Below are 21748 nucleotides of genomic sequence, written 5' to 3'. Positions count from 1 at the left end.
ACTGGGGGGCATTTTGCATGCAAAATGCCACCCCTGGCAACACAAGCCTCCCCCAGCTGTCAGTGGTAGAGATGAGAGCAGAGCACCTACTTGGGGAGGCCATGAAATGCCCCCCCCAAGTGGGAGCAGTCTGAGCCTTGGTGGGGGGTGGGAGGAGGGGTGGGAGAAGGGCCCCAGAGGGTTGGGGGGCATTTTGCATGCAAAATGCCACCCCTGGCAACACAAGCCTCCCCCAGCTGTCAGTGGTAGAGATTAGAGCACCTACTTGGGGAGGCCATGAAATGGCCCCCCCAAGTGGGAGCAGGCTGAGCCTTGGTGGGGGGTGGGAGGAGGGGTGGGAGAAGGGCCCCTGAGGGCTGGGGGGCATTTTGCATGCAAAATGCCACCCCTGGCAAAGGAAGCCTGCCTCTTCATTTTTTCCCCATAGGAAATAATGAAGAAAGATCAGCAGCAGCATGCTAACAATATGCTGCTCCTTCGCTTTCTTATGGGAGGATGGGGGGACCTGCTTTGGGGGGCCATAACATGGCCCCCCAAAGTCCAATCTGTCTGAAACTTGGGTGGTTGTTAGAGAAGGGTTAGAGGAAGGTCCCCACCAATTTTGGGCTTATTCGGTGGGAAAATGCCTCCTCCAGGCGTCCTGGAAGACGGAGGCATTTTCCCATAGAAAAGCCGAAAGAAAGCCGAAAGAATCCCGAAACGTTTCGGCTTTTTTCTTTCGGCTACCCGAAACGTTTCGGCATTCCCCGAAACGTTTCGGCATTCCCCGAAAGAAGCCGAAACACTTTTGTTTCGGCATTCTTTCGGCATTCTGAATGCCGAAACGCACATCCCTAATCAGCACTAAGCTTTGGGATACCCCTAAAACTTCTGCCTGCCCAAGAGCTCTGTGTATTGTGAAAGCATGCAGCAAAGCATCTGGGAACTTGAAAAGATGCACCTCATTGGTCTGATCTCTTCACGGTCTTCACCTTCCACACTTTGCTCACAGCAAAGCCTCCCTTCTGTGCTTTGTCAGTGGGTTGCACGTTCTCACCTTGAGGTGAATGGAAATGTTAACTGGAATGTGGGGGGGGGGAGAAGAAAAAAAGAGAGAAACAACTTGATGCTTGTCCAAACCTACTCGTGTTTATACTGGAGCCGGGGAGTGACATCAGAGCAGGGAAGAGTATAAACACTTGCAGGACTTCACTCGCAGACTTTCAAAACTGCAGACACGCTGCTGCCTCCAAACTGCCTGGGGAGGGATGTGCTGAAGTGTCAGAATGAAACTCCAGCTTCTCTTGATCTCCTTCCTCTGTCTCCTTTCCAAGGTAAGGAAGCTGTGAAATGTTCGCTTAGGCAGCCAGGCTCTCCCCCATCCCTTCCTCCACTTGCAAAGCAAGTTATGATCAAGCAACTCCACTTTGGCAGCTACAATATTTCCAGGATGTCTTGAGCACTAACGTTCTTTCATGTGGATGCCTAGTGGGGTGTCACATGTCATGGAGAAGGGGAGGCTGAGAAGAAATATGTTAACAGCTTTTTAAAATCATTGGCCAAAATACACAGTCCTTTAGCATCAGTGGTCCCACTGGTGGCCCCTTATTTTGGTGGACCCCATATACCTGCTTCTTCTGCATTCATTGTGCCAGTATCGCAGGCAGATGCTTATGTTAGCTGAGGATCCTGCATTACAATCAATTAAATAGTTTCTTCTGCACACTTAGTTCTCTGGGTTACAACCTACAAAGGCAGGAAGCCAAGCAGCTGGCATTATTTTTCAAGATTGCTCAATTGTTGTCCAACTTTCTCTCCAGAAATACAGAGATGCACATGTACAGCTGATGCCTCCTGCAGGATTGTGCCGGATGAACAACACAGTTCATTTAAAACAGACATACACAAACCCTGAAAGCAATTTAAACACTTGAAGTTTTCCTACAGTTTTTGGACTGCTCCTTAAATTCCAAATTCTGTATACACGGGAAGGGCTGGGATCAGTGCTACTATGGCATGCTTGCTTGAATGGCTGAGTCCAGTGACCAGCGAGTCAGTGTTACCTGAGGATACAGCAAGCTCTAAAACATGAGAGAGAGATGAAATTAACCAAATTACACCCAATCTTCAGCATGTTTGCATGTAACTGGAAGAAGAGAACCTATTAAAACAAATATCTTTTAAAATGATAATTCTGTTCTAATGCAGAAAGGTACTGGATGGGTATTAAGAAAAACTTTTTCACGGTGAGAGTAGTTCGAAGGTGGAATCAGCTGCCTAGGGAGATGGTGTGAGCTCCCCTTCACTGGCAGTTTTCAAGAAGAGGCTGGATGAATATTTGTCAGGGATGCTTTAGGATCATCCTGTATTGGGCAGGGGGTTGGACTAGAAGGCCTGTATGGCCCCTTCCAACTCTGTGATTCTGTGATAAATTGTGGCAGTTTATCCCCAGACAAAGACCAGGGTTATTCTAAACCAGGGTAGGCAATTGTTTTGGCTGAGTTGCCAAAAAAGCAGGCAATATTTACCTGTGAAGATGTTCACATGTTAGCAAAAAGAAGGGGAAGAGACAAAAGTCCTCAGCCAGACACAGTGAGAGTAGCATCTCAGGGGCTCACAGCAGACCTGGCTAGCGGCAGTGATGGTGTGAGAGGCAATGGCATATGCCAGGTCTGTCAACCATCTCCTGTGCTGCCAGCCTCTCAGGTTGCTTGCACAAAGAACTGGCCTGTGCTGAGTGAGTAACTTTGTTGGATCCAGCAATCTGTGGTCATTAGTATTATGGATCTTCACCCCTGTCTTCACGGCCTCAGAACCCATTTGAGGTCATAGAGCTATGCTAAGAAGGGGCCAAAACAGCCCTCTTCTCACTCTTCCATCTCATCTTTATTGATTGAAGAGGCCAGAAGGGCAATTTTGTCCCTTTGTCCTACACATTGCCACCCGGTACTTTAACTCTGGGAATCAGCAATCTCAGGGTCTTATGGAACTGTTGAGGGGAGGGTTCATCAACAACCATCAGTGCTTTCTGCTGACAGATTGCTGGATCCAACCCACATTTTGGCACACATACTGGGTGTTGCCTGTCCCTGTTCTGGATAGTGTTTTTAACCTTTTCCTTGCTGTCTCCTAGTGCCCATGGCAGCCCCTTCCTATATCACAGGGAGCGCATTTTGATTTTTTAAAAGGCCATTGGATTATTTTTAAAGGTAATTGACATACCAATATAGCGATATGTTGGGCAATATACCAATATGTTGGGCGAGGTGGGGAAGGGAGACTGAGGCCAGGAAAATGCAAGGAGACCTGCCAAGTGGAAATCCGGTTGCAGAACCACAGGAAAGTGGCCCCATGTGGAAGAAGCATAAGATTGTTAAGAGAAATCCATTTAATTCCTCTTTACCCAGCTTCTCCCTGAAATCCACCAATCCTTTCCTTTTCTCTTTTTAGGGATCTGGAGTCAGTTTCTAATCAGTTCCTTATTGATCAAAGAAAAGTTTGAAGAGGGGAGAGGCAGGAAGGTTGGTTCTGCAAAATTTCACAATTTCACTCTGCAGATGCTCAGAGGCAGACAAGGTCTTCCTAAACTTTTCTGTCTTCCTGCTAGAGCAGCACTCTGGGGTGTATAGCGTGAAACAAGGACAAGGGTTGAAGACAAAAAAGGGTACCTTAATTTCTCTTTGAAGAGAAATGAAAGAGAAATCCTGCTGTTAAAAGATGGGGGGGGGGAGAGACTAAGAGGAATCAGTGGCTATATCTAAAAAAGCAAATTTCAGAAAAAGAAATTCTCCACCCCTCTAACAACCTTAGAGCCAAAGCTACAAACCCAATGTATTTAGTAAACATTTAGGTTTACCAAAAATGTCACTACTTGCCTAGTCACCTAGGGCAAGCATGAGTTATTGCCAGGCAATAAAGTGTTACTACCCTTCCCCTCTTTTAGTACTGATATTTCTAACATAGTCATGAGCAGGCAGGAGAACTAGTAAAAACAGATAGATAAAAGATTGGCCACTACCATTTATGAAGAGAAAGAAAGGTTTGCAGATGCCGCCTTTTAAAGTCTCCCTCAATAGTCTGAAAGACTATGCTTGATCTTATGACAACAATTTAAATCATTTTATCCTGACAAAGATGGAAGCATACGCAAACCAAACCGACAGCAATGCATTATTCAACCAGCCACCAGCTACCACAGCTAGTGTTGCTATAAATAATATTTATAAATATTTATAGTAATAGTTATAAAGATACTGTATTCTGCACAATGTAATAGGCTAGAAACTAGGCCTGATGAATAGGTCGCTGGAGCATAGCCAAAATGTCCTTGCCCGTTGTAACATTTTGCAATCTCTTTTTTTTTATCTGTGACATTTCAGTCTGGGCCTTCATTCAAAAAGCTTTCCCCCCCTCAATGAGGACCCAAAGCAATTTAGAACAGCTTTCTCCCCTCCTCTAGTTTATCCTCACAACAGTCCTGTGAGGTAGGTCAGATTGAGGGTCAAATTATATGTTACATTATCCACATGGTTGCCATGGGGACTTGCATCCATATACCAACTGCTGGTGTTTACAAGCAGGGGCATGACTCTAATTGGGATCATGGTGTGTGTGGGGGGGGGGGGGGAGGAGTGGCCCCTGCTTTCCATCCTGCACCAATTTCTGGACACAAAATTGCACTGGGGGCATTATTACCCCTTAAGGGGAGCTGCACAATATGCCCCTCCACAGGGCCAGTTCCAGGTTTTGGGGTGCCCTGAGAAGAAAGTGCCCAAGTTCTCATGGCAGAGAGTATCTGGGGGCCCCTCTCCTGCACACGACCATTCCTCCCCCCCCTCCAGCACACCCACACACATGCTCCTCCCACCCTGCTCCCCTGTGCCTCCTCCTTACCACCCATTCGCTCCCCTGCAAGCCTTATGCTCTCAGCGGCAAACATGCCCTTCTCCCAATGGTGTTGTGCAGCATGTGTGGCCAGGAGCACAGGTGGCAGAATGTCTTGCGGGCAATTGGGTGGGTGGGTGAAGAGCGCACTGGCAGGTAGCATCGATGGGAGGCTGGCAAATGTAACAAGTAGTTTGGCCCTGAGAGAGAGTGACTGGCCACAGGCCAGCCGGTGAGCGACAGATAGAGAGAGTGAACCTGGTTCTCCTGGATCCTAGCCCAACACTCTAACCCCCACATAGCATAGCACACCAGCCCTCCTTTCAATGCATTTGATGACACCATCTCATAGTTCACTCTGCGATGTAATTTTAAAAACTTCATTATTAAAATAGCCATGGAATTTTGCACACACAAAAAAAAGTGTATTCCATTGAACAAAATTTCTGTCTGGATTTGCACTGTGCGTACTTGACTGGAATACAAAAGGGGAAAGTCTCCAAACAAGAGTACCAAAACAACTGAGGACAACCTAAAGGAGACTCAATGCAATAAGATACTATAAATATAATTTTATATAGGCAAAGTGCAAGTGCTCAAAGTGCAAAACTATAATGAATAATTACATAATCTTCAACCATCTATAGTATCCTTTCACAAAAATCCATTCCACATAAACTTCCTGTTCTTAAGCCAGTGCACAGTGTGTGTACTTGAACCTGATCTGAGCAAATATTTGGCCTGCCTCTGGGGATATATATTCCTTCCATCCGTATAATATGCTGGGAAGTTACATACACATACACATATGCTGGGGAGTTGCATAAGCTAATTATCTAGTAAGCCTAGCCCAGAATTTAAAAGTAAAAATTGAAAGGATTTTGCTTTTAGCTGTGCCAGCAGACAGTAACTTGCATGTATGGAATGGATATGAATTCTTATGTCCTTATGCAAACACCTGTTAAAAGCTGCAGAGTAGCTGGCTCATAGCATACTTGTGTGCACACATCTATTCAAGTAACTGTTCATTCCCTGTTATGGTAATTTAATTGCTGGACATACTAGAGCCAGGGGTCAGTAATAGAATGAATGCAAAAAATATTGGTTTTGGCTCTGTACTGTAGAGATTATCTTTACCTATGCATTTCTTCTATTGTACTTTATTTATTTATTTATTTATTTATATTCTGCCCTCCCCACATCAGCAGGCTCAGGGCAGATTACAACCAAGTTTAAAATCATTTTCACAGTATATACAATTTAAAGCCATAACACATCTTAAATACACAGATTAAAATACATACATACATACATACATACATACATACATACATACATACATATATACATATACACACACACACGTGTGTGTGTGTGTTAACACAGCGGCACATAGTCTAGACGACCACCTTTTTTTCCCATCTCCGGAGCATTTTGGGAAGGAAATGTGAGAGGTGGAGGTGTCTCTAGTAGGGAGGGCACTGCCTTGCATCAACCACATGCCTGGCGGAACAGCTCTGTCTTACAGGCCCAGCAAAAAGCTAACAAATGTCGCCGGGCACTGGTCTCATTGGACAAAGCGTTCCACCGAGCTGAGACCAGGACTGAAAAAGCCCTGGCCCTGGTCAATGCAAGGCAGGCCTCCCTCGGGCCAAGGATCTTTAGTAGATGTTTATTGCTAGAGCAAAGAGTCCTCTGGGGTTCATATGGGGAGAGGCGGTCCTGCTGGTATGCTGGTCCCAGTCCATATAGGTCTTTATAGGTTAGTACCAAAACCTCAAACCTGATTTGGTACTCCACCAGCAACCAGTGCAGCTGATGCAATACTGGTGTTATGTACATGTGCATAGGCATTCTGGTGATGACCCGCGCCACTGCATTCTGTACCAGCTGTACCAGCTGCATTCTGTACCAGCTCTGGTTTTGCAGACAGTGAGGGAGAGACAGTTGCTCTTGGCATTTTGAGAGAGAGACAGGGAGAGTGCATTGGAGCTTGAATTTTCTTTGTGTGCGGTGGGATAGGGATCTACCTCTTCAAGATCAGGTTCAGGGGAAGCCCAGCGTAGAGTGTGTTACAGTAGTCCAGCCTAGAGGCGACCATTGCTTGGACCACTGTAGTCAAGTCACGGGACGAAAGACAAGGGGCAAGCTGCGTGGTCTGTCGAAGATAACAAAAAGAGGACCTAGCAACTGCAGTGACCTGATCCTCCATCATCAAGGAGGGATCTAGGATCACCCCCAGGCTCCTAACTCTCGGAGCTAGTGTAAGCACCGCCCCATCAAGTGTAGGAAGCCGGGGTCCTGAGTAGAGATGGGCACGGACAGCAATACAAACTAAAAAAAGGCACGAACAGCCCAATCAGCTGTTCGTGAACAAGCTGTTCGTGAGGCCCCATTCTAAATGAACAGGTGGTCATTGCGAGACTTGTTCATTGCTGTTCCTTGTTGTTCGTCAAGCCAGACAATCTGGCACATGCAATCAATTCCCTGGGCAACTGGAGGGACTGCCTGAACTCTGTCTGAACTCCTGCTGTTGCCCTGGAAACCCCAATCTAAGCCCAATTTAGCTTGATAGTCAGGTCTTCCTTTCAAGTGTGGAGCTCCAAATTTGTTACAAGGAAGCAAACAGCAGGTGGGAGGGGGGCTCCCAGCTCTGGTTTTGCAGACAGTGAGGGAGAGACAGTTGCTGTTGGCATTTTGAGAGAGAGACAGGGAGAGTGCATTGGAGCTTGAATTTTCTTTATGTGCGGTGGGATAGGGATCTACCTCTTCAAGTTCCAAGGCTGCTGCCAGGCTCTGGGCCAAGCTATTATTTATTACTGGTACCTTTCCTGCTCCCTGCTCAGGTAGGGTTTCTGGGAGTGGTGTGGTAGGGATCTTGATGGCTGGAGGAGAGCCTGCTGGTCCCCACGAACAACGAACATGTTCATGAACAGGTGATGTTCGTCAATGTTTGTTGTTCATTGTTCGTGGATGGCAATGAACAACGAAAACCGTGTTTGGGTTTTTTTCTGTTTGTGCCCATGTCTAGTCCCGAGTCCACGTATCCGCAACTCAAGTACAGGATCTTCATCTTCACAGGGTTTAATTTCAGCCGAAAGTATGTAGTTTCTTGTCAGTATTTGGACTTCTACTTGTTAGTAGAAGTCCAAATACTGACAAGAACTGCATACTCCTTGCATATGTTTCTTGTTTACCAAGGACTGTCTCTTTTTTCTAGTACCTACCCCTCGTACATTAATGATCCTATTATTGAGCTGTGAACATGCGTCTTAAAAAATATGCTCATGTGAGACGCTAGAGTTCAGTTCTTTCTCTGGGCCCTCTAGAATAGTTAAATCTCAAAATGGGGATGTGGATGGGGACTATATCACATTTATAGAATGTATGCCTATAAATACATACACACAAATACTAAGGAACCATGCAGTGCACAGCCTGCTATTTTAATATACTGCAGCTGCTATGGAACATAGGCTCAGTGCTACACAATGAAGCCTGACCACCTTGCTGGGTATAAGTAGATCAATTTGGTCAGTGCTGGATGGGAGACCACACTGAAACGCCATGGATGTCTCCTTCCACATAGAAGATATTTTAACTACTATAGGACAATTGTCTATAGATCTAACTCTGAACTCAGCCTCAGAGTGCAAATCAAAAAATCTATACAATGGGGACAGGTACAGAAGGGGGAGACATTTCTATAAATCTCTGGGAAATCACAGACTTGCAGGAAAAGTGTATTTTTAGCTCATTTTTAAATTCTGAGATTTCACAAGGTTAGCTTACAATATCTCAGCAGCCATTTTGGATTGCCTAGACAACTGCGGAAACGTCTGCAGTTGCCTAGGCAATGCAAAATGCCTGCTGCAGAAGTGAGTTGGACCAGCAAAAAGGAATGAACCCGTAGGAAAAGCAAAAGGGAAGATGGTGGAGGGAAGAAGCAAACAGGAGTGAAGGAAGGAAGAAGCAAATAAGAGTAGAGAGAGAAAGTAAAGAAAAATGAAGTGGATGGATGAGAAGCTGGGCTAGAGAGAAGGAAGGAAGGAAGGACTGGAGGGAAGTGCCAAATGAGGGGGGAATTGAGAAAAGTGGGATGAAAAGAAGGGAGTAGGGAGACTAGAGAAGCTGTAGCCTATGAGGGGGAGTGAAAGTTGAGATAGGAGTAACATGGGGTGGATAAAATTCCATCCCCACAAGTTCTCACAGGTTCCCCACTTGTGTTTTTCTATTTCAGATATATCTTGAGCCAACATGATAAACATCACTTTTTCTTGATTTGGTTCCCTTCCCAAGGTTTTGAAAAGTCACTACATACAATAGGCAGAGTGGAACCATCAGCAACGAGATAACCGTGGAATGTAGGTGGGGTTCAGGCAGTGACCATTCATATGAAACTCAAGGGAGTACAAACACCTCCTTATGTCATCTGTGAAATAAGAGACAATGTCTTTGACTTCAATGGGTCATATCGGATTTTAACTACCTAGCCTGCTCTGTGTGCCCCCCACCCCATTTAAAATGAGGATGGTGGAAATTAGAGTCCAATCTTTTAATGGCTGGCACCTCTACTATGAAATGCTCTCCAGCCAGAAAGGTTCTCCTGGTACCTTATCTGTTGTCCTGTACATTTCAGGTGAAAACAATTTATTTGCCCTTTTGGGGGGCAAGTTTTTAAAAATGTCTCTTACATTTCATTTCTTAATACTGTGTGTTTTATGTATTGTCGAAGGCTTTCACGGCTGGAGAACGATGATTGTTGTGGGTTTTCCGGGCTGTATTGCCGTGGTCTTGGCATTGTAGTTCCTGACGTTTCGCCAGCAGCTGTGGCTACACCTCTGAAGATGCCAGCCACAGCTGTTGGCGAAATGTCAGGAACTACAATGCCAAGACCATGGCAATACTGCCCGGAAAACCCACAACAACCACTGTGTGTTTTGTCCTGCTGTTTTTACGCTGATGGTGATTATTTTAGCAATATTTTCTTGTTTTTATTTTACCATATTATTGATAACAGCTTTATTGTAAGATCTGCATCGAAAGGAGGTGAATAAACAGAGGGGCCAGTTTCTCAAGGAAATTACTGCAATTATATTTTAGCCCTCTGTCTTTATTAATATATTTATACTGTGATTTTCTCCCCAATGGGGAGCAAACATTGTTCTTCTTTCCTCCTTTTTATCCCCATAACAACCCTGTGAGGCACATTAAGTGGAGAGACATTCAGTGGTCGATGTTCCATCAGTCAACTTCCACGGCAAGGTGGGGATTCAAGCCTGGGAGTGATTCTGCACACGTTGGATAATGCACTTCCAATCCTCTTTATAGATCATTTGGAACGGATTTTTTTGTGTGCGGAACAAAAATCCACCTTAAACGATTGATAAAGTGCATTGAAATTGCATTATCCAACGTGTGCGGAATCAGCCCCAGTCTCCCAGGTCCTAGTCAGACACTGTAACCACTACCATACTCTTGCAGTGCTGCTCTTTGTTTCAAGAGGAGGGGGGTGTATAGGAGAATGCTGTCTTTGGGTGTGCCCTAAATGTGCACCTAAGAACACAGGGATGCAGATGAGACTGTTTCATATACCAAATGTTTCTTTTTCCTTCTCATGCAGGTCTGTGCTCAGCTCTGTCAGACTCCATGCTATTGCCCTTGGCTCCCTCCCCGTTGCCCACCAGGCTCCCCCTTGGTTCTGGATGGATGTGGCTGCTGCAATATATGTGCTCGTAGGTTGGGAGAGCCCTGCAACTACCTTCATGTGTGTGATCAGAGCCAGGGTCTTGTCTGTGATTACAGCATTGCTTCTACAGGGAGAGCCACCTGCAATTGTGAGTTGCCTGTTGCTCTTTTCAGGAATCCCTGAAGCATAAATGGGGGAGGGGTGTGTGTCTTTAAACTAGATAAAGCCATACTCCTTTTTTTGTTTTTCATGGAAGAGTTATAGATCATTGTGGTATCAGTAGCCAGTAAACCAGCCCTCTTCTTTGGCCTTCTCCTGTTTTGCATGTTCGGAAATTCTGAGCTTCAAATTGAAAGTTGGGCCAGGCTGCAGATTTCACACATTACCACCATTTGGTGGGCATCTTCACTAGAAAGGGATAATGCTCTACAGTCACATAAATCAAAGTTTGTGATTACTGTTCAGGAATCAGGTATGCAGTATGGGCTTCGTTTTACGTCACCATGCCGTCTTCTCTATTCTTTTCTCTGGAGCTCCCATGGTAGCTGGCAGGAATGCAAACAAAACTCTGCAAATATGCCCTGATTTCCTGTCCTACTTGGAAAGTTCAGGTCAGCTGACAGGGACATGAGCTAAACAAATATTAGCCCCTTGCAAAATAACAAGAATACTAGGGGAAAAAATCACTTTCTCCCCAGAAGGCTCTTAGGAAGGTGCAGAAGAAGCTTCATCAGTTCCTGGGAATACTTTTAACAATATTGCCATCTGAGGATACTTTGTTAGCTTAGGTACTGGAGCATCCAATGGACAAATAAAATAGCAAGAAAGACTATTTTGCAATACAGGAAAAATAATGCTAATATAATTCTCAAAATAGTACCCTTCAAGATTTCAAACCAGTGAGGACCAAACTGTGACGGAGAGGAAATCAACAAGTATTTATTCAGGTAGGGTTGCCAGGTCTGTCGCTTTAGAAGGAGAAGGGGGGAATAAGGAAAAATTGCTGTTGCATCAATGACATGACAGCATTTCTGGGACTAACCTGGAAGTGACATCACACCTCTTTAGGATTCAGAAAAGAAGTCTATGGTTTTACCAGAGAGTTTCTTCTGAATCCTAGAGTGATGGGTCATCACTTCCTGGTTCATCCCAGAAATAACATCAGGCCATCAACACAATGACACCCCCCTTCTCCTCCCCTAGTCTTGTGCTGTGTGTCAGCCACTAGTTGGCAACTCTAGATGACATCCAGTTTACAAATAAAATGGATTGTGGTAGAGGGGAGTCTATCCCTGTCATCTTCCTGTGTTGTGTTGCTTAGAACAGCCTGGCTCTGATAATGGAAGTAAGATGGCTGAAAGAAAAATCATGCAAAGAACAAGAGTCCAGAGAAGTAAAATGGGAGAGGGGCAGACTTTCTCTCCATTTATCCATTGCATGGTATTCGGTAAAAAGAAAGTAGCCATCTCTCCCATTTTAAATATGAGAGGGCATATGAAATAATTACATGTGGATCCCTCTTCCTAACACTGCCATGTCAACTCTGGTACTCAGAATTACCCTGCACACGGGTAAAGTCAACAGCAGCCTGCACACAGGCTTTCTTTGTGGTGGCCCCTATCCTGTGGATTGACCTGCCCGAGGCAGTCAGGAGAGTCCTGTCCTGGCTTTCCGTAAACGATGCAAACCCGAACTATTCAAAAAGGCTCTTTACTCAAATGGGAGGGCTGTATTTTAGGGATGGGGTCTCAGATGCTTTGCTAATGAATTAGGGACTGTAGACTTCATCACTATATTGCCTTACATATTATCTGTTGCTTTAAATATGTCCTCCTATGTACCACCTGTGCTCCATATTGTCTAATGTCGGTCCTAGAATTGATTATTCTCTGTTTCAGTATTTTTTCTACTCTGTATTGGATCCTTGCTAATGCGATGTCTTTTAAAATTGTATCTATCTACCCTATAGCATTGTTTATGGAAACATACTTGATACTGTATTGAAATGTACTTGATCCTGATTGTACTAATCTCATACTGTGTAATCTGCTTTGAGTCTCAGTAAGAAAGGCGGACTATAAATGAATGAATGAATGAATGAATGAATGAATGAATGAATGAATGAATGAATGATGTGAAATCAAGGCTGCTTCCATATGGGAATGTTTCCCAGCGTGCAAGAAGCTGCCAAATTAAAGAGGAGCATCCATGTGACATTATATTCATTGAAAGAATGGCTCTTTGGCCTTCTAGGGCATTCCTCTTCTTGATCCAGTTCAAATGGGGAACTGTGGGCTAGCTGTGAACAGAATGTCCATGTGGATGCTTTCCCCACAGCTACTAAGAACGATGGATATAAGTAGCACCTTCAAAAGGGTGGAGCTACGCTCTGCACTTCCTCTCCCATTTTCTGGCTCTTTAAAAGTCTTTTTTCCGTTTCCAAGCATGGCTCGTCTGAGAAAGGGAAAGTGAAGGAAAGTGGGGTTTCCAGACTGCAGGGGGCATGGCAGGACCCCCCCTCAAGACAACAGATTTCTGGAGGAAAGGAGGGAGGGGCAGGAGGTGGAGGCAGCACACAGGGTCAGCACACAGGGCCATAAGTCTCTGCTGTTATGGTGGAGGTGCATTTTTCGCACCCCATGTAGATGCAGCCAAAGATGGAAGGCTTTCTTTTTTATTACATATATAACTATAGTGTCTTTTCCTTCTTAGCAATTTTAACTTTCAATACAGTACAGAAAAGTCTCCTGGAGAATTGTAGGTTATTTTTTTTTGTATACTAGTTTCTGTTTTTTACTGTCATCCAGTAGCCTTCTCCCCAAAATGCATTATTGAAACAGGTACATTTTTGACCAGACATGCAGTTTAACCTTCACAAAAAACATGGAGCTCCATCCATAATTTTTTTCTGTGTATTATGAGTTTTTAAATACTATTTTTTGTTTTCAAGTTTTAGCTCTGATCTCAAACCTGGCAGTTGGTTTGTTTTATTTTTGTTTATTTTATTAGATTTTTAATCCTCTCTCCCCGCAAGCAGGCTCAGAGTGGGGCACAACATAATAATATATATAAAAGATGAAAAACAATAGTAGCAATTACATTTTGTTAAAAAACATCCTAGTACAGCGCTAAGGAAACTTTCATTGGAGAAACGTCTTTTTGTAAAAACGCAGAAAAATTGCAGTGTTAAAATGTGGACGTGTCAGATTCCCCTATTAATATTAAATGATGGCTCTTTCACAGTTCTAATGCTTTCATATGAGTTGTTTCATGACCTCTGCTTTCTCCGAATGTTGTTGGCTGCAGATGAGGAGGGAGATGACAGCTGCGAAGTGAATGGAAAGATCTATCGGGATGGTGAAGCATTCCAGCCAAGCTGTAAACTTCGGTGCCATTGTTCAGGGGGAGGTGTGACATGCGTCCCCCTCTGCAGTGAGGATATCCGCCTCCCCACTCCAGACTGCCCCCATCCAAGGCGTGTGGAAGTCCCAGGGAAGTGTTGTCAGGAATGGATTTGTGAGCGACAAGACAGACAGGTCTTTCAGGACGCCTTGGCAGGTAAAACGCACAGGCCTTGATCTACATTTGTGGCTGTTGTTTTGCAGTCTGAGCCCCCGATACAGCCTAAGCAAAATGTCGCACATGTATGGCAGAATTTCAGAATCCAAGCTCTAGTGTCACATTTGCTTTTGAAATTTGAAGCGTTCTTTTAAAATCATTTTATTTATAAAATTAATCAATTTTATGAACATTCCAAAAAGCCTCCTCAGTCATTTCATCAAAGGCCATGGAGTAGCCATCTTCAAACAAGCAATACTTGGGTGAGGCAGCAGAACAGGAAATTATTCAGAAACTGAACTGTGCTAATGAAGTTCTCCACAGGGATTAGGGGTTCTTCATATTCTATGAGTAGGATTGCCAATTGGCTTGGAGAAAAATGTCCTGTCCTGTGAATAGAGGCCAGGGCCTGCCACCCCCTCCAGTGGGGGGCAAGGGGTCTCCCACCGCCATCAGGCACTTCCCGCTGGTATCAGGCACTTCTTGCCACCTCTCAGCTGGCCAATAGGGGTAAAGGTGTGGGAAGCTCTGGGGGATAAAACATGCTGATGCCACTTGCCATGCACCAGGAAGTGACATCAGCACATTGCTGAAGGACACTTTAGCGTTTGGGAGAAATTCATTACATTGCTGATGACGAGTCCTACTCCATTAAGTCTTTTTACTAGTTGCCGCCAGGCCGTGCTTGACAATCCTAATAGATACTTAATATGTGGAAATGGGCAGTTAAGCTTTTTCACTGCATGAGACAAAAAACATCTCACCTGATAAAAAACATCCCGGTAAACCTGTATTAAAGGTGTAAGATATTTTTCTTCAGGAGAATTGGAAACCCTAACTACGAGAGCATAGCTGTCATACCATCAACCTCTCCACATATAAACCTTAGTAACTATAATAGTTCTTGCATAAACATTCCTCCATCTGATTTTTTGAATCTACAGCTAACACTCCCCTTAGCATCGGATGAAGTACAGCCTATTCTGTAAAGAAACAATTAGTTACTTTTAAAGGTTCACCTGGATTTTCTTAATATTACTTTCTATATTGACTAACACAGCCAAACATAAATAATTTTTATAAAAGTGACATTTTAAGTCCTATAAATGAATCTAAGGCTATATGGTTAAGTAAATCTGCAAAATTAAATATTTTTACGGTTCCTTTTTAAAAAAAAACAAAACCAAAACTGACAGTATACGGCAATGTTGAAGAAAATTAAATTAGGAGAATATGCCTGAAAATACTTCCTCCTCCTAATAAATGTGTTTCAGCTATAGTCTCAGGTCTCTGCAATACTAGGAGTGGCTTCTCAGGTAACGTTTTATACTGATATAGATATCTCAATGGAAAATACAAATATCAATATAATGTTATAGGTGGTGGTGGAGAGTGCTGCCAAGTCTTAGCTGACTTATGGCAACCCTTGCTGGGGTTTTCAAGGCAACAGAGGTGGTTTGCTATTGCCTGCCTCTGCAGCCCTGGTCTTCCTTGGAGGTGTCTCATCCAGTTACTAGCCACGACCACCCCTGCTTAGTTTCCAAGATCTGATGAGATTGGGCTTATCTGGGCTGCCCAGCTCAGGGCAGTGTAATAGGCACACACTCATATTTTATTTTTATTTATTTATTTTATTTAGTCCACCTTTCCAGTGAGACTCAAGGAAGATTACACAGTGTAAAGCAATACAATCAACAACATCCAATAAGCAGTGCAATAGGGTTTGGATTGCAGAGATTTGAAAACAAGTAGAAATCTGATACAGAGCTAAAGCAATGCTGAAACAAAGCCTAAGCACATAAACAAGACATATTAAATGGTGCAGAAATTATTTAGTAGGAGCATAATTACAGTAATAGAAAGTATACAGTAGTATAGTCAAGAGCCTTGTTGGACCCTTAAGGAGTAACAGATATATTAAAGAACAAACTTTGTAGACTACGGCTCACAAAAACTTATCCATTAATAAATTTGATGTTAGTTATCAAGTTGCCACACGATGTTAGCATTTGGAAAAACTACATTACGTCACTGGTGAGCCCTATATGTTAGAGATGCTGTAGTATCGTGGTTAAGTGGCTGGGCTACAAATCAGCACCCTGCTGGTTCAAATCCTGCTACTGCCATGAGCTCAGCAAGGAGCCTTGGGTAAGCCACTTCTCTTAGCCCCCACTCCCCAGATATATTGTGGGGATAATAATAACACTGACTCTGAGCAGGGCACTAATTTGTCTAGAAGAGTGGTGTAACATTGTTATTGGTATTATAGTCTTCAAGATGGTGTCCTTTAGAAGCACAGTCTAAGCTTCAACCACTGCTTACCTTAACTAAAGTCACCACTGTGACTTGCAATGGAATTCTTTTGTGTCAATCAGCTTTAAAAGCTATCTTCCCTTCCCCTCCCCTTTCCTTATTTCTCTCCTCACTCAGCGCAAAGGCTGCCTGGGATAGCATCGATCGCTTTCCCCTATCCGTGTGAAGAGTGGAGCACAGAGTGGTCAGCCTGCTCGGTGACCTGTAACATGGGGATTTCCACCCGCGTATCTAACCAGAATGGGTACTGCAGGCTTGAGACTCAGAGACGTTTGTGCTTCCTCAGACCTTGCCAAGGTCTTGTGAGGACTGCCAGTGTGGTAAGTGAGGGGTTTTGGTTTAAAGCTGGCTGCTGATTTTAACAGAAGATGGGAATACCTGCTGGCCACATGGTAGCCCAAGGTGTAGCAAAGAATGAACTCTCCAGCAGGCTAACTGTTGGGGTAGCTGTGAGAAATGTGTGTGTATAGGGAGCTGTGGTGGGGGTTCGCATTGTGCCACGGGGCAGCTAACCTGTGGGTAGCCATGTGCCACAATTCTCATCTTATCCAGTATTGTTACAGTTTCCATTTTCCTGCCCCCGTTTTGAATGACTGGATGCTATTTACTTTACTTACTTGCAATATTTATGCCTCACACTTATCAGCATAGCACCCAAGACAGCCTCTAAATATTTTTTAAAAAACATAAAACTGTCAAAGACAATGATACAATTCATAAAACATAAACACGAAACTGTAAAAAATTATGACAAAAATCACATCAAATCAACATGGGGGAATAAAATCATAGGACAGAATGAATAGTATGATTAAAAAAAACTAAAAAGAGAACTTTTTAAAATAAATAAGACAGTAGCATAAAATTCAGTAGGGGGGAGCAACAAAAAGAACACCAAATGATTGTGAACTCTAGGAAAACAAAACAAGCTTCTGCCCAGTGCTTCGGCAAATGCTGCAGCACCAGGTGAATTACTGTGAGTAAAGAATTTCACAACTCAGGCGTCCAAACAGAAAAGGCCATGGCTTGGATCCAGTGAGTGTTTCGTGAATGGAATGATTTCCACCTTCAGAAATTTCTCACCTCTTCACTTCTCCAGCAGCTGAAAATGCCCCCCTCCAATGCATTTTGGGGACATTAAGAGCTGCCATGGGAGGAGGAGGTGAGAACGTTGGGTTCCGTAAGTAGAAATTGTTCCGTCTATAGAAACGCTTTGTTGGATGCCAGCTCCTGTCTCTGGTGCTCATGCAGAGAGCTCTGAAGGTAGACTCAATGAGTCTCTCTACACAAGACATCTTACTTGGGGATGCTCAAGTGTAGAGAGACACAATGTTAGCTGGAGGAAGATGAAATTGATAGAGCCTTCAGAGAGGCGAAGATGAAATTAACAAACTCTCTGAGGAGTGATCTCTGTGGGCTTTGTTTTTTTAAACTATGCTTCTCAGCTAACATTGTGTCTCCCTACACTTGAGCATCCCTGTGTAAGATGCCTTGTGTAGAGAGACTCTGAGTAGGTCATCCTGAGTTGATTCGTGCCTGACATACAGATTCATATGGGAGCAGGCGGTCCTTCCAGTATCCTGGTCCCAAGTGGTTTAGGGCTTTACAGGGAATACTCAGTGCTTTGAATGGGCCCCAGAAGCAAACTGGTAGCAATGTAGATCTTTTATGACTGGTAAGATATGTTCTCCATTACTCACATCTACTAACATTCTAGTTGCCCTGTTATGTACTGGTCTTCCCCACCTAAAGAGCATGGAAAATGTGCAGAATTGAGGGAATGAGGATGATGTCTAGGCAGCAGAAAGCTGAAGTAGATATTACAGAAGGGAAATGTTGACACAATGCAGCCATTTCCTGAAGTATCCATGGGTTCTGTAATGTCATTCTGCCCTGAGTATATCCAGGACCTGACTGAAGGAAAGGTACTATTTCCCCAGTCCCTGCCCCCCCCCCACACACACACCAGGCCAGCCTTGTGACAGACATTAACCTTTTCCCTCCTAATTTTTTAATGCACCATTGTATTCACCTGATATAGAGAGAGACATTTTCCTTGAGGCAGGTAGAAATTGTTCCAGCAAAATCAATACTTGCAATATAACTGCCAAGATCTATAAGTAGCTGAATCCCAGAATAGCAATGGACCACCCATGACCCAAAATACAATCGCTTGATTTATTGGCACAGCTGGAACTAAAGGAGCAACCAGCCTGGGTTTAAATTGGTCTCTTTTGAGGACAGAGTCTTTACTACCTGACTGAGGAAGTTCTAGCTCTGCCTGTAGAGCTTCTTGAATGAGAACAATTTCCCTTTAGAAAAGAAATGTGAAGTATGAAGTGATGTTAGACTACTTTGCAAACGCTGGATTTTTCAGTTTTGCAATGCATGATCAGAAACTCGGATTTATATGAGCACACATTTGCGAGGACTGAATTGAAAAATATGCACATAGCCCTGTTCACACAAAATGGCAATCGCACATACTGGAAGGATTGCAGATATAGAGCAATCTCATTATGTGAGGCTGGAGTGCCACAAAAGTGTAACTACTGAACAAGGCTAGAGAATGTCAGAAATAGTAACATAACAATTCAGTCCACCAAATGACTGTGGTAAACAAATAGGTTGAATAGATTGCTTGATTCAGACAGCAAGCGAGCGACAGGAGGTCAAAAGCAAGTGAAGAACAGAGGCATGTGCTGTGTCACCCCTTATGATGGTGTAATAGGAAGCAATGGACCACAGATAATTTTCAGAAGCCTAACTGATAAATTGGTTTTGACATTTTCTGTGCCCCTGTCAAATGAAAGGGAATCCAATACTAACTAAAATGTACACTCTGTTTAAAAGTTACTATCCTCCACTTTCTACATTGCATTGTCAACATCCCATAACAGATTGTAGATTAAAATGTTTTTTTATTTATTTAGATATATGCTCCCCTTTGGGAGGGGAATATGAAAGTCAATTACTGTTCAGTTTCATATTTCCACAGAACTAGTAAGGAAACACCAACCACTTAACCCTTTCTCTTCCTGCCGTTTGTTTGTTTGTTTGATAGCACTTTCCCCAAGTGGCTTTTCTTTCCAAAGGGGAAAAGATATATGGGGTCCATATATTATTTTCTTTTGTAGGGAGAAAAGAAAGGAGGCTCAGTTCTGAGTGAACAAATGAATGAGGAGAAGGTGTTTAAGCAGTCTCTTTCTTTCTTTCTTTCTCTTTTCCAACCCATGGCTGATTTTAAATTATTTCTTTTTAAGATTGAGAAACGGTTGACACATTTTCTGTGTAATGTCTAGTGTGGTTGCAAACCTCGTGTTCCACTGTGGGTGGAAATACATGTTACTAAGTACCTAAGGATGTTCACATGCCCCCCCCCCAGGGATATCATGTATCCCCCCTCCCACTTCCCATGCAATTGCTTGCACACTCACACTTCCATTTGCTCCACGTGAGTACATTCACATGTTTGATATCAGTTCCTCTTCAACTGCTAAAAGTATTCCATTTATTGTGAGGCACCAATGTTTTCCATTTTTCCCTTCTGATAACAATGTGGTTTGAAATTGATGCAAACTGTTGCATTACATTTCTATAAAGAAATCGCTCTGGCTATGCCTTTCTTTGCTACCCCTGTAGATAATCTTTGACAAGGAAGTTTTCTGTGTACAAGTGCCAGATTCCCTGTTTCTCCCACCTCCCACATCCATTCATTGAAATGCAAATCTTGACACTTTCTCATACCTTAAATAAATGCAAATAGGCAAGTCTAAGGAGCCTACAGTACTTGTTCTTGCAGCAGCAGCAACAACAGAGCTGAATTGGTGCTCTGCCATCCTGACTCACTTGCTGATGCAAGCTCACAAAGGGAGCTCCTGTGAAAGTGGCGTGCACCTGCACCGAGCAAGAATTGAGCCTGCACGTGAATTGAGGACCACATATAAAATCTTGCACTTGAGCATCCCCGAGTATTTAGTAACGTGTATTTCCACTCACTGTGTGTTCTCAGAAGATGCTGGAAAAGCTGTAATTCATCTATCCAGTACGTTTTAACCCCCACTTTCTACAATAAACCCAGGGTGGCTTCCCTCATTTTATATTCACAACAATCCTGTGAGAAAGGCTAGGCTGAGGGAAAGTGACTGGCTCAGGGTTACGCAGCAAACTTCATGACAGAGCCGGGATTTGAACATGGATCTCCCAGCTCTCTTAGTTTGATTCTCTAAACACTGCACTGCACTTTATGCCTTCTCTTTCTCCCTGCAGAGAGGAAGAGGAAACCGGCTGTAAAATTATCCGCTCAGAAACTGATATATTGAAGTTTTCCCAGCAACTTCGGCACAAGCCCAAATTGCTCTTGTTTCTTTGGTGATGGGAGCATTGCCTAGGAACTTGCATTTGCTCCTCATTTGCTTATTTCTTGAGTGACTTCAGCTGGAAAAGAGCAAGAAGACAAAAGACCAATCCCTTGGCATGGCCGGCATGGGCCTTCCCCATTGATTCCACAGCAGTTACACGAGAGAATGTTATTGTTCAGTGAGAAAAGCCAGGCCATAGGGTTTATACTGTACAACACTGAGGTGTTCATTACCAGCTTGTGGCTACTATTATAAATCAACCCATTGGGAAGGAGGGGGAGAGCAAGACATGATGCTTTGCAGCTACCATAGTTCAAGAAAAGATGTCCAGTTATTCTCTCTGCAATCTCTTCACTGAAAAATAATTCTGATGACCCAGCCGGAGAAGGAGATGCCATTTTTTTCACCATAGGTTGTTTCTTAGAAATAAATAAACAAATGCAATTACAAATGATCTGACAATGGACTGACCCAAGTTTTGTTCAAGGGATCCAACTTGACGGATGAAGCATAGTGATCAGGTGGTTGGGTTGTGAATCAGCACTCTGCTAGTTCAGATCCCACTTCTGCCCTGAGCTCAGCGGGTGGCCTTGAGTAAGACACTCCTCTCAGCCCCAGCTCCCCAGCTGTATTGTGGGGATAATAATAACACTGACCTTGTTCACTGCTCTGAGTGGGGCACTAATCTATCTAGAAAAGCAGTATATAAGGGTAGTTATTATTATATTTAACATCTAGAGACAAATCTTAATTACCAGTGGAGTAGAAAGTGGCTTGAGTCCTAAGAAGCATCAGTGATATCATGTCAGAGGGAGGCAACTTCCCCACCTTCCTTCCTCACTGCAGGCTTATTTGCTGTCCACAACTTGCTCCTTTGGGACAATGGGCCCTGAGAAACAGTGGGTGTTTGGGGGACAAATTGGGATTCTGCAGGAGGAGGAGGAATCAGCAAAAGGGAGATGTT

The 21748-nt window shown here is 43.7% G+C and overlaps 1 protein-coding gene across 1 annotated transcript; it reads left to right on the top strand.

Annotated features, from left to right (window-relative positions):
* The first annotated feature begins 1218 nt into the window (after positions 1-1218).
* Positions 1219-21238, top strand: CCN5 (cellular communication network factor 5). Its single transcript, XM_054981305.1, has 5 exons — positions 1219-1313; positions 10487-10700; positions 13859-14110; positions 16541-16743; positions 20693-21238. Exons 1-5 carry the CDS (start codon positions 1266-1268, stop codon positions 20714-20716), a joined length of 741 nt encoding a protein of 246 aa, XP_054837280.1. The 5' UTR covers positions 1219-1265; the 3' UTR covers positions 20717-21238.
* The last annotated feature ends 510 nt before the right edge of the window (positions 21239-21748 follow it).

This window comes from Eublepharis macularius, chromosome 5 (genome assembly GCF_028583425.1).
Source record: "Eublepharis macularius isolate TG4126 chromosome 5, MPM_Emac_v1.0, whole genome shotgun sequence".
Classification (NCBI taxonomy): Eukaryota; Metazoa; Chordata; class Lepidosauria; order Squamata; family Eublepharidae; genus Eublepharis; species Eublepharis macularius.
This window is presented reverse-complemented; position numbering and strand designations above follow the sequence as displayed.

Coding starts and splice junctions, on each gene's coding strand:
- CCN5 (XM_054981305.1), top strand. CDS start 1,266: ATGAAACTCCAGCTTCTCTTGATCTCCTTCCTCTGTCTCCTTTCCAAG. Junction 1,314..10,486: donor TCCTCTGTCTCCTTTCCAAG/GTAAGGAAGCTG, acceptor CTTCTCATGCAG/GTCTGTGCTCAGCTCTGTCA. Junction 14,111..16,540: donor CTTTCAGGACGCCTTGGCAG/GTAAAACGCACA, acceptor CTCCTCACTCAG/CGCAAAGGCTGCCTGGGATA.